At 41.9% G+C, this 13,125-nt stretch overlaps 1 protein-coding gene across 8 annotated transcripts in view; it reads right to left on the bottom strand.

Moving 5' to 3' along the window:
• Positions 1-13,125, bottom strand: part of SEPTIN11 (septin 11) — a 124,301-nt gene that overhangs the window by 7,168 nt on the left and 104,008 nt on the right. For 2 of the 8 annotated variants that reach the window (XM_060012316.1, XM_060012315.1), the window contains 3 exons: positions 10,826-10,958; positions 7,965-8,152; positions 29-2,157 (listed from right to left, as the gene is read on the bottom strand). In XM_060012316.1, coding sequence (XP_059868299.1) covers positions 2,133-2,157; positions 7,965-8,152; positions 10,826-10,958 — 346 coding nt within the window. In that variant the 3' untranslated portion in view covers positions 29-2,132. Of the gene's footprint in view, positions 1-18; positions 4,472-7,964; positions 8,153-10,825; positions 10,959-13,125 lie in introns of those variants that run through there. The other 6 variants (XM_060012312.1, XM_060012313.1, XM_060012311.1 and 3 more) reach the window with 6 other exon arrangements.

Raw genomic sequence — 13,125 nt, forward strand, 5'->3', positions numbered from 1 at the left:
CTTCTCTACAACAAACTGTGAAAGAACAGCAGTGTGTCCGTAAAGGGATGACTTCCTCAAGCCCAGCTGGGGGGGTGAGCTGCAGCGCCAGCACTGGAGGCCGGGGAAGAAGAGGACGCCTCGGCTGGGGCAGTGGGGCGCTAGTCAGGGTGGAAGGGGACGGGAGTCAGGGAGAAAGGGTGGCAGAGACAGTAATATGACGTACAGGACATCACGTGGCAAGCATCTTGGAGGAGCTGGTGCTGCCCAGATGGTAGCATTTGAAGTCCAGACAAGGTAGGAAAACACGAGACTCTTTCATCCCTATTTCTTTTATCCAATATTATAAGCATGTGTACATTTGCATGTCAAACAGTGACTAAAAAGAACTCACAAAAGGGCACACAATGTTTGGGTAAAAATATATTTTCCCCCACTTTATGTCTTGGCACTAGTGATATATGCATAGATTACCTGTCCGCCACTCTCCTACCTTAACAGACACCAAATTACCAAGCAAGTTTGCTAAGTGATTACTTTCATACTTGAAAAAATGATATGCTTCACATTAATACAATTATTTTAGTTTTTTAAAAAAGACAAGTGTCTAACATGCAGTTTACATATATGACAATTCTGCATTAACACTGAAAGTAGATTACATAACAGTTTTAAAAACACATTGGTTATTTTCAAACAGCAAAATGACAATGATCTACAACTACAGTTTAAGGCATATCAGCATATTTTAAAATTAAGAAATAGACAAAGTTCTAATGCTGTTCACAGCTTAATCTTCAACTTATTTTAAAAATTCCCTTCATACCTACATACAATCTAGACTTTGTACGTCATCATTTCCCCTAAAGAGTCATCACACATGTATCCTGTCAATGGAACCGAGACTTCTGGAAGCTGAGACTTGACAACTTCAGACACTTGCAAATGGGAAAGCAAAGGGATCTGAATGGACAGTTTTGGTAGGACCACACAGAGACAGTATGACATGGGTTGGTAACAGCTGAAAAACCCGATTCAACAGTTTGTATATGAAACACTTATGGATATGTCAAGAAAGTGAGGAAACCGAGTCTTTGTGAGGTGTACAAGATATGAAGTGTTACTGCTGGTGAGATCACAAAGCAGAGGAGGAAGGTGAGTAACCTGTGCCCAGCATTTTGTTAAATGTTCCCCTGGTTGAGGTGACCTTTCTGGACAAAACCTTGACCAATTAATAAAGAGCCTTAAGTTGGGAAAACATAGTCTCTAAACTGCCAGTAAATTCTCCTAAGTGCTTTTCCATCACATCCTACCGCACTTAACAACTGTTACGGGCATCTAAAGTCCAGAAGAAGCAAAAAGATGGTCTTTATGGTTGAACAAAAGATGTGGGGAGAGGCCAGCAAGAGCTCACCAAAAAAAAAAAAAAAAAAGGTGCTCCCTGCCAGTAGTTAGCACAAGGGAAAGACCATTAAACCAAGATCACCAAAAATTAAGCAATCATAAAGGGAGCCTAGCATAAAAAAAAATTTTCCTCTTGCTTTTTCTCTAGTGGAAGGTAGTAGTTTCTCATTCTAACTTTACTTACACAGTCAGAACCAAGGACCCTCTGGGAATTCCCTGGCAGTCCAGTGGTTAGGACTTCACGCTCTCACTGCCGAGGACACAGGTTCAGTCCCTGGTCAGGGAACTAATATCCCACAAGCCGCACGGTGCAGTCAAAAAACAAAAAACACCAAACCAAAACAAAAAACCTAGAAAAAAAAATGAAACACTAAAAACCAAAAAAAAAAAAAAAAACAAACCAAGGACCCTCTAATATCCAATGAACCCACAATGCTGTGTAGAACAGACTGGGGTTAGTAATTTCTGACTTGCAAGGATATCAAGGAAAAGTCAAATCTCTGTGTTTCTTGTAAAAAAGATATAAATGTGAGCCATTTAAAATATATTTAGGTTTTCTGTTTGTTTGTTTTTTAAAAAAACAAAGACTCCTCAAACCAATACCTCCCTACCCCCCTCCAGGGAAAAAAAAATCCATCTATCCCATTTGTTTCTCTAATTTTAAAAAGTCAAAAAGGTCTCAAAGGTTTTTTACTGCCGTACTTACATGCAAAGGCGAAAGCACATCCAATTAGATTTGAGGGTATCATTTATTCCGTGCAGAGCCAAGGACTACTGTGAAAAAAGGCACAGATACAGAAAGAAGAGAGGGCAGCAATAACAAACCAAACAGGGCCAGGGAGCAGGGGCAGAAAAAAGTTCAGGAGCAATGCATTTTTTAAAAAAGCTTTGATATGTTTTCTTTGACTTTTTATTCCCTGACTCTCCACATGATTTATTTTTCTGTGAAAAATTTAATGGGAAAAGAAAAATCAATCCAATCAATCAACAATCTTGGAATCAAAAAGTCAGCTGGATGCCTTTCGTGGCTAGGCTCACTTTAAAAAGGCTTTAGTGATGCACGTAAAATGAAAATTTTAAAGTGATGCATTTTTAGAATTTAGAAGTGTATTTACTGTTACAAGGCATGAAAATGCTCACACAAGCAATGGCTGGAACAAGCATACAACACAAGTATTCAAGCTTCTGTCTGGTGCACAGCATCTGAGCAAACTCGGCCCATGGTTAGAATCAGCATGCTGCCTGATAGCCAGCTTCAGACTAGAATCATTAAAAAAGCAAAAGCAAAAACAAAAACATTGGTCCAGTAGCTCCTAAACCTGTCTTTATATCACTATTGCTGCTTCTGGTTTGCAGTTTGTATCCCAGCTTAGTTTCGGCTTCCATGAAACTGATTTCTTACTTTGCCTAATTAAGCCTAAATCAGTTCATGGACGACCATTCCTTCTGTCCCATAATAGTGTGGTTGAGGATAAAGAGAAGGGGAAAAAGTCTTCATTGGAATCAACTAGAGACTTATTAAAAAAAAAAAAGTGTGTGTAAGTGTGTGTGTATTCTATCCTATTTGATTAATGTATGACTAGTGAAGGCCAAAAGGAAAATGCAGAGGTGAAGTATCAGGTTCGTGAGAAATGTTATTCTTTCAAGTAAGAAACAGGAGACTACGGAGTTAGAGAGAAAGCTGCGAGTATCTTGTTATTAGAGGGGGAAAAAATCAAGGAAATGAAAGGATAAGCCTCAAAAAGGAAAAGTACAGAAAAGAAATTAGATATGCCCTTTTCCATACAAATTTGGCATGTAGTCTATGTCCTGCCATATGGTTGAGTCCTAACCCTTGTTGATGGGGCACTGGGGCCTTAAACGCAAAGAGCAGGTAGAGCTAGTCTTCGTGAAGGAAAAGGTGAGGACATTCCTTCAAGACAAGTGGATTTGAAACACCAGCTGTTCTATCCCATCATGCCTTTACTGCAAATATCATAAAGAGACTATGCAAGGAAACTGGATGTGAAGCTGAATTTCTGCTTTCTTGACTTGTGGGTTTATATTATGTTCCTTCCCCTTTCTACCTTAAGTTGACAAGGCCTCCTCAAACTTGTGCTGCAGATGATACAGTTTATAACAGATTTTCTATTTTAAATATTGCTGGAAAATTTCTCCTCATAATTATTGAAAACTGTATTAGAAGCACTCGATACCCTGGAATCAGTCATTAGGCCCTCCTCTCTCAGCCTACTGAGAGCAGATTTAGGTGTGTTTATGAAAAGACTGGATCTTGTAAGTAGTAGGCAGGTTGTGGAAAGCCCGTCATCCTTAGTAGAAGATTCTTCTACTAAACAAGGTTGTATGATCTGTGAGAGGGCCATGGTTGCCCTGATACAAGGGAACAGACTCATCATTTTCTTATTACAACCCCACTTGGCCAGGATTCGAGACACAGGGGTTCAGACACATTTTTAAAGCCATAAGAGGAGACAGTCAGTCTGAACAGACCCACAACCCAGGCCAAATGATGCTGTTATAGTAATAAAAAAAATCCACGCAAGGGTAAAAGTCAGGTAAAGCTTACCCACCGTTCTGCCTACATACAAAGCTACCTTGGTTCGGGGCAGGTGTGGAAAAGAGACAGAGGGAGTTCAGGGCCTTTTGCGTCATGGAGACGAATAATCAAGGAGAGCAAGTTGTCATGGCTATTCAGGTTTATAGTCAGCTGCTGAGGCGGTGAAAAGTTTTCCTGTCAGACGTACATGTAGCAATTTAGCCTCCTTCCCTTGGTCCAAAGCAACATAAAAGTAACAGAACAGGCATGCTTCCTGCTGCCACTCTGAACAGGCATAAAAGGCAAATCATTTGCTTTCCAGAAACAAAGTCCGGCTGCACACAGCTTTTGCTGTTATCCCCTTGTTCTATCATTTTCCACCACCAAACAACATTCAGCAAAATGAGTTAATCGTTATATGGTGTCTGGGAAAGGGAAAAAAATAAAAATAAAACAAAATAAAAGGACACAGATGGCAGAGATACAATATTACTGCAAAAGCAGGTGAATGCGGACCATCCTTGGCTTGCCAGGCTTTATGTGAAGCTTGCACTGCAAGTTAAAAAACAAAACAAAAAAGTTAGAAATAATAATAAATTAAAAGAAGGAAAATTAGGAGTGCCAGCACCAGCATTTGGTGATGGTGAATGCTCATGCAATGATTATGGAACTGACAGAAATTAAAACCAAAAATTTGAGTAAGCTATTCTACATGACAAGCAAAAGCAAAATTTTAATATTGAATTAAAGAACACGTGGTTAGTTTCCATTTGCAGGTAATTCAGAATTCATGAGTGACTTCTTGAAACCACTACATGTTCTAGTGAAAGGATTTGCTGTTTGACTTTCATCTTCTCAGATAACACAAAACCATTATCTATTAGATTTGGGTATCACATCGGTACTGAATATACAATAAATGTCTTTCAACAATTAACTTGGGGATTGGAATATAGTGGATGGAGGACATGCTATTAAGCTACTTGGGAGGGAAAAAAAAAAAAAAGGACAATCATTATATGGTTACAGCTAAAGCAATGCCCGGAGCCTTCCCCCTCCTAGGTATAAAGCAATGCCAAGTCCAAGAGTCACATGTCTAATTTGAGGCAAGTCCAAAACATGCAACTTCATTCCTTAGGAAGAATCAAAATATTATTTTAAAAAAGAAAAGATGAGTGGATGATTGTGTAAACTATAGTTATCAGATGCCAGGTACCATTTTAAAATGATAGATTTTTAAAACTTTGTTTTTGGAATGGATTCATCTTAACCAACAAACTGCTGGCTGGCAACTGTGCAAAGTTTTCAGAAAAGATGAACACTGAACAACTACCAAACAACTTACCCTCAGGCACTCCCACCACTGAGGTGTAGCCGCAAACAAGGAAAGTGACTTGGTGGCCAGAGATGGCAGGAAGCGGGGGTCCAGCTAATGGCAGTGCCAGGGTTAGTTCTACCTTGTCTGCAATCTTAGGAAATGTTATATGCTCTCATGCCACTAACAGGTCAAGGAGAAGTACAAAGCCTTACCTACGTTAAAGAGGGAGCGTGTCATTAGAATAGAAAAAAACGGAATTTAAAACTATTAGAAAAACGAAGTGAAGCTCTGAGGTGGAAGTATGGCAGGTGAATCAATACGCATCTCTTTTTAAACTCTCTCCCTGGAGCAGCTCCTAAGCGACAAGTGTGATGACTCCAGCCTCTCCTCCAGCTACACGAGGAGGAAAGAGCCTCGCATTTATTTTCCAAGTACTGTTCTGGTTACCCTGACTACTGTCTGTCTGTGGTCCTCTCTAACCAAAACTCTCCACTGGCAGCAAGGGAAGTGATTTTTTTTTTTTTTTAAACTTTGACACTTCAGGCCTCCAACTGGCAACTGCTTTCACTGTTCAAATGGGAAAGTGTGGAAAAGCTTAAGAACATAGAAGTTACCGAAAAGTACGCGCCCTCGTCAGGCACAAAATCTGGTGACCACTGCTCACCAAATAAAGTCTAATTCCATTAATAATAAATGAGAATGTATAAATAAGGCTAAAATAGAATTCGCACACACTTCACATAAACGTGAAATGAATTATACACTGCTAAGGCCCAAGGCTGGGAAGAAAATAACCTAAAATGTTCTATAGGAAAAGGAAAACCTCCTTGCACGGAGAAGTCCGTTATTAGGTACTTTTTAAAATGGAGGCACAATACTGGTCAGCTCTCGGAATTTTTATTGCTTAAAGGCACATCCAGTACACATGAAATATCCTTGGAACATTGCTGGTCTTCTATAAACATTTTAAGTTCTGAAACATGTACCTTTACGCACTTTAGTGCTTCAGGGTAAGAAAAACTCGACTTTGGGTTTCCTAAACCATGAGTCAGCAGCTTTTTCCTGTTTCATTCATGCCTATAGATGTGTGTACACACACACACACACACACACACACACACACACACACACACACATACACACACACTCCACCTGTTTTTATCCTGGGTTAGTTTGGATCAACAAGGAATGATGCCAGATGGCTTTCGTTTTGTCTTCCCCGGAAGAGTCACTAATCTCTGAATCTGCATGGGGAACGTCACCATTAGTGACCGATGCCCTCCCAACATGTGTAGCTACAAAGTGCTTTCTTGAACTGGATTATAATCTAGGCAGTTGTTACTCTCAGAATTAATCCAGCATAACTAAATTTTCGGCCCCTGGAGTCCTTTGACCACGTGGGTCTGTACCAACCCCATTTAACTCACAGCTCACCTATACCAACTTTCTATTGCTTAGAAAATCTGCTGGCTCCCCTGCTCTCTTCATACATTTCCTGCTGGCTCAAAGCTTGGAAAGTCAAGGTCTGCAAAGCAGAATTTCAAACTTTCTCTGCACGTCACTGTAGCAGTGCATTTTGGTTTCTACCACAGGAAACGTAACAAGATTCCTCAGGGACAAGTCTGCACGTTCACTCAGATTAAGTGAACACCACTATGGAGCTCACTCCCCCGGGATAGGACTCGATTACTGTGCAGGCTCAATCCTATCTGCCATATATGTCTAAGAATGTAATTCTTTGCTTACTCCAGTACCAACATTTTGTTTACTTAGTTGTCAGCCTTTGCCCTAGAACCTTAGCAATGGATGAAGAGCAGGAATCCTGAAACACGCCCTCAGAGGACCACACCTTAAACAGACAAAGCAGGGTGGCATCCATGGGCTCACCACCCAGCTAGCACTAAGGTTTCTTCAAAGGTATCTTACTGACCACTGTGCTTACTGTCAAACCAATAGTAATTGTCATAAAATGGCACCCTCTAGTCTTTCAGGTGATTTGATGTAAAGCTTCAAATCACAGCAGAATTTCAAGGCAGGCCCACATCTCCCACTGGATTCAGGCCGCTGCTCTTGGGGTGTCATAGGAAGCGACAACTCTAAAGCAGAATCTGACCCTTTGGCACATTAAATCAAGGCCATATTTAAAAAAAATTTTGTGCGGGTACAGGTGTGTCTTGAGAATTGGTGGAGGTGTCTTAACGGGCATTTTGATCCCATTTTCACAATAAAACGATTCATCGTCTTGTGGAATTTAGAGGGAAAACTAGTGGCCACTAGGAGTTCTTCCAAATCTTTCATTTTGGGAACAAGACTTTCAACGACTGGCTTCTTAAGCCTTACAACGGAGAATAGAAAAATAATTCTAACAATCGTAATTTTAGGATGCCCTTTATCAAGAGCCATGAGGATTGTCTCCAGAGAGTAGTGAAGAGAAACGCACTGTCTTCTCAAGAGTCCTAGTGTTGGTGCAGAAGATACTACTGGAGATGACAGGTTACTCCAGTCCTGATTGCTTGATCGTGTGGTCAAGTTTTATAAATTAGTGTCTGTGTACCCTTTAGAAATACTTTAAAAACCTTTGTCGTCTCCCCTGCACTGTAGAGAAAATTCTTGCTTTTATCTTTCTGGTAATAGGCCAGTTTCCAGTCTGTAAATGGGAAAAGTAGAGACATGCAAGAGGAATAAATTGTTAGAGGGCCCCGCTGCATGGGGGTGACACCTGCTTACTTTTTCTTATCCTTGTCTTTCTTGGTTTGCTGGGCCCCAGACTGCTGGGCCTGGGACTGTAGCAACTGAGCTGCCGCCTTCTTCTTCTGGAAATTGTTCACCTCCTCCTCCAGTTCCTTCTTCTTGTCTTCCACTTTCTTCTTCTCTTCTTGGTGTGTCCGCTTTAGGAGGTCGAACTTCTCGTGGAGCTGGAGAGAAGAGGAGGAAGACGAGCTTGGTGGAGGGAATGGTACGCTTACTGGCGTAAGGCTACCTGGATCCGTTCAGAAGCAGAACGTGTGTGTGCCGCTGCCCGTGCTTTAGTTACACGACTGAGGTACCGTCTGGTGCTGAGCCAGGCCGAGGTGGTGAAAAGCACCCCTTGGAGCCCTACACACTGTTGAAACTTGGACCCCTTAGCACTAAGGGGAACCTCTGTGCACTTTTTCTGATAATAAAATACGTGTTCATTGTAAAAAGCATAAAGAAGAAAATAAAAATTATCCATGCTCCTAATAAGAAACTCACCCTAGTGGTAAGAAAAGTTCTGTACTTCTGGTCCTTGTTTGAAAAGTATAATCTATATTTACTTAGAGACTTACACAGTGACTACAGATATATGTACCCATACTATTCAAATAAGAAGAGTATGTGGAGAAATTTCGGGCACTTGACAAACTGAATTTAGAAAATTATCACAATGCAGAAACAAAAACTGGAAGGGGGCTTCCCTGGTGGCACAGTGGTTAAGAATCCACCTGCCAATGCAGGGGACACGGGTTCGAGCCCTGGTCCGGAAAGATCCCACATGCCGCGGAGCAACTAAGCCCGTGCGCCACAACTACTGAGCCTGCGCTCTAGAGCCCACGAGCCACAACTACTGAGCCCGCACACCTAGAGCCCGTGCGCCACAACTACTGAGCCTGCACTCTAGAGCCCGTGCTCCGCAACAAGAGAAGCCACTGCAAGGAGAAGCCCACACACCGCAACGAAGAGTAGCCCCTGCTAGCCACAACTAGAGAAAGCCCACGCACAGCAACAAAGACCCAACGCAGCCAAAAATAAATAAATAAATTTATATTAAAAAAAAACTGGGAGGGAGGGAGGGGAAAATCCTTACTATTTAGATAATTCTAGAATTTTTACCTAGCATTCAACTTGATACTTAAAGCCAACAGCAAATAAGGCTCAACTTTCCTTTCTCTGCAGCAAAACTAGGGTGAGTACTTAGCTATTTAAATAACCTCTAAGTTTCTTATTATCTACCATCAAAGGCAAACCTATTTCTTGCTCTCATTGGGGTGACTGTTACAGCAGAAATCCATGGGGCCTGATTCCAATTGATGTTTGCTCAGATAAACTCTTATAAATTGTAATGCGCCTCAGTTTATCTTTTTTTTTTTTTAATTTCTGGCCACGCTGCACAGCATGTGGGATCTTAGTTCCCTGATCAGGGATTGAACCCGTGCCCCCTTGCAGTGGAAGTGCAGATTCTTAACCACTGGACCACCAGGGAAGTCCCTCAGTTTATCTCTTAACAGGGTAAAATGAGTAATATTCATTGAGCTATATCAGCTAAAGAATTAATTGGGTCATTTTAAAATCTGAAGAGAATTGACTTTTTAATTCTGAACTCTGCTAAAACTGTATCTTATTATAATGAAAATATTACTTAAAATGAGATCAAATTACTACTCATCATAATGTGAAATAATCTGTACATCTGAAAATACTCATTGTTATTTCACTTTATTCTATGCACACGTTTAGCCGTGTATTTAGGGTATTACATATAAGAAACAAATATAAGTAAAAAGGATGCATTTACATTTAATCAAGTGACCTTAAAAGTTTCCACACTTCATTAATCTAATGGCAACTAAATTAAGTTCTTGGTTTAATTTAAATAATGGGTACCTTATAATGAAATATACATTCATCTGTGCAGTTTTAGGCAGATTTTGTGTGCTTAAAATATTTTAAAGTGATAATTTGTGTGTCTCTGTGCTTAATTATTAGAAACAACTTTGTTCCATATCAAAAGTGATACACCGGGCTTCCCTGGTGGCGTAGTGGTTGAAAGTCCGCCTGCCGAGGCAGGGGACACGGGTTCGTGCCCAGGTCTGGGAGGATCCCACATGCCGTGGAGCGGCTGGGCCCATGAGCCATGGCCGCTGAGCCTGCGCGTCCGGAGCCTGTACTCCGCAACGGGAGAGGCCACAACAGTGAGAGGCCCACGTACCGCAAAAAAAAAAAAAAAAAGTGATACACCAAAAACTATACTTTGTGTTTCAAGAAACTTCTCAAAATAAAACTTAAATAATCAATAAACACTTCTTTAGAAATAAAAAAGGAATCCAAGGTAACCTCTAGGATGCAGCTACCCTGGGCTGGGCGCGGGGAACTAGAGTCAGTGGGACACTGGAGCCGGGGTGTGCATCCCAGAGGGAAGTCAGAGCACAGACATGGCAGACGGAGCCCGTCCCCCATCAGACAGGGGCGAAGGGCCCCCCACTGTTTAGCTCACTGAGTTGACTGGTAGACTGAGACAATAATGGTCCCAGAATTGCAAATCTTATGTTTCATCACTTGTAAATTGATGAAATATGGAGTTACAAGGAATGTGGGATCAGGTCTGGAAACCTAAGTTCTAGCTTTAGTCTTGGCTTTGCTACTAACTAGGTATGTGACTGCATAAATAACTTAAGCTTTACGACACTCAGTGTTACCATCTGTGAAATGGGGATAAGACTGGCTGCCCTACTCTTCGTACCAGGTTAGTTAGGCCCCTCGTGTGACAGAACATATGTAGCAAGTGCTTAAAGCAGCACGAAGGCCTGTCTTGTCTGTATCTCCCCTGGATGCAAGGACAGGTGGCTTACCTCTTTCTCTGCCTCCTTAAGTTCAGCTTCTTTCTCCTTCACTCTCATGACAAACATCTGTCTCATTTCTTCTTCTTTCTTCTGAAGTTCTCCCAGAAATTCATTCCTTTTTGCTTCATATGTCTCCTGAAGACTATTCAAAAGCCACAAACCAAGGACAGTGTCATGAAGTTGCATGATAAGAAATTTCAGTCCAGACAATTCCTACCCAGCCACTTCCTCAAAATAAATAAGGCTGCCAACTCACCAGGTTCAAGGACACACAAAATGGCATCATCTTTCTTTTTAGTTATGTGGCGATCAGAAAGACAAGCACATCAGGAACCAGAGATGCGGCCGTAAGTACAGGGTAGCACTAATGGGATGTCTCTTACTGGCCAAGCTGTATGCTACAGGCATTCACACAGGGGAAGCCTGGGCTGGCCAGAATCTCCCAGTTCAGCACCACGTAGATACAGAAGACGTGATTTAGAATTTTAGAAGATGGAGGGGGTGTAGAGAGAGAAATGCATCGGCACTGGAGCCAGACAGATCCACCAGGGTTGGTTTGGGGTTCACAGCAATTTACTGACTGATCTTCGGAAGGGCACGGCCTCTCAGCCTCAGTGTTCTCTGAATATAGTGCCTTCCGGGGCCCATGATTTCGGGAGGTAAATGTGGGCAGAGCGAGTAAAGCATTTGAGACAACATCGGTGCTTAATAAATGTTACCCCCGCACTTGTCTTCCTCCAGCCCCCAATTTAGAAAACAGACTCAGTGAACCATCTAAAGAGACAATAGTGTATCTCAAGGTATTACAGAAAATTGCTGCTCTTCAAGTGGTATTAACAATTGTAAATAGAGCAGGGAGGAGTTTGATTTTTATTTTAAACCTTATCCTCCCCCTGACTGTCTACAGAACTTGGGGCCCAATATTTTTTTTTTTTTTTTTTTTTTTTTTTTTGCCGTACGCGGGCCTCTCACTGTTGTGGCCTCTCCCGTTGCGGAGCACAGACTCCGGACGCACAGGCTCAGTGGCCATGGCTCACGGGCCCAGCCGCTCAGCGGCATGTGGGATCTTCCCGGACCAGGGCACGAACCCGTGTCCCCTGCATTGGCAGGCGGGTTCTCAACCACTGCGCCACCAGGGAAGCCCGGGGCCCAATATTTTAAAGCAAAGGCCATCACTCAGTTTTACCTCCAAGTCAGAAGAGATATATTTACAGAAAAATCACCTTTGGTAACACAACTTAGAAAAAAAAACAGACACCCACACCCACACTTACACAAACAGAGATACATTTGCCGGTAATTGCTATCTCTCTCTCTCCCTTGCAGTTTCCCTAGAACAAGGGTTGTTACAGTTACACAAGTCTGCAGCAGGATTATCCACTTTTACCCAGGGACCAAATTCATCCAAAGTGCTGATTCCAAAATGAAGAGCGCCTGTGGGTGAGCCCAGGCTCCATGAAGAGCCACCCCGGCATTCACACTTGTCCATGTAGAAGGAGAAGGACATTCAGGTGGTGGAGGGGCGTGTGCATGTGGATATACGTTTATACAGAGCAGCATACTTACAAAATGCATTAATTAGGATTGTTTATACTTCTATAATCAATGCTCTTATTGGTTGCTGAACAATCAGTTCTCCTGCCCTCAAGAGTGTCAACACTGCCTGGGTAATGGACAATCACGAGTTTGGAGTTTCTGGAGGTATATCTGGCTTTCACATTATCTTAGGAGACAAAAGCAAGTTTGGCCGACATTAGTGTTGGCTAATATTAATAGCAATATTTGGACTTGAAATTTAAGCTATAGAGAAATGCACGGATAATGAAACTATAAAATAATTCATGAGTTTGATTTTGCTTGTTAGCTTCTAATAAACTCTTTGTCACTATCATTTGTGTCAGAATGGCCAAAGGCAGAAGATGACTTGTCCCTGCTATGAAATTTTTGGGGAACCCAGTTTTTGTTGATTTTAAGATAATGAATCCATCTTCCGCTTCTTTCTTAACAAGCAGTGGAACACCTAGTAGAGAAACACTACCAAGAAACATGACCCAAAGTGTGTTCCAGAGATCGCTAGTTTCAAGAAATCTTCAAAAGTGGGGTTCCCAAGCCAAAAGAACGAAAGGAAAATGCAATGTGTGACCTCCCTTTAGGAGAGCCACAGCGCACGGTGGCTCCCAAGACCTGCAGCACGTCAGGGTCGCCTGGGCGTGTTTTCCTGGACTTTTCTGAGCACAGTTTCCTAACTCCACTCCTGGAGCTGCTGACGCAGGATGTCAGGCGAAGGCAAAAGTAATCTGTATTTTTAA

This window comes from Delphinus delphis, chromosome 5, assembly GCF_949987515.2.
Source record: "Delphinus delphis chromosome 5, mDelDel1.2, whole genome shotgun sequence".
NCBI classification, from domain to species: Eukaryota; Metazoa; Chordata; class Mammalia; order Artiodactyla; family Delphinidae; genus Delphinus; species Delphinus delphis.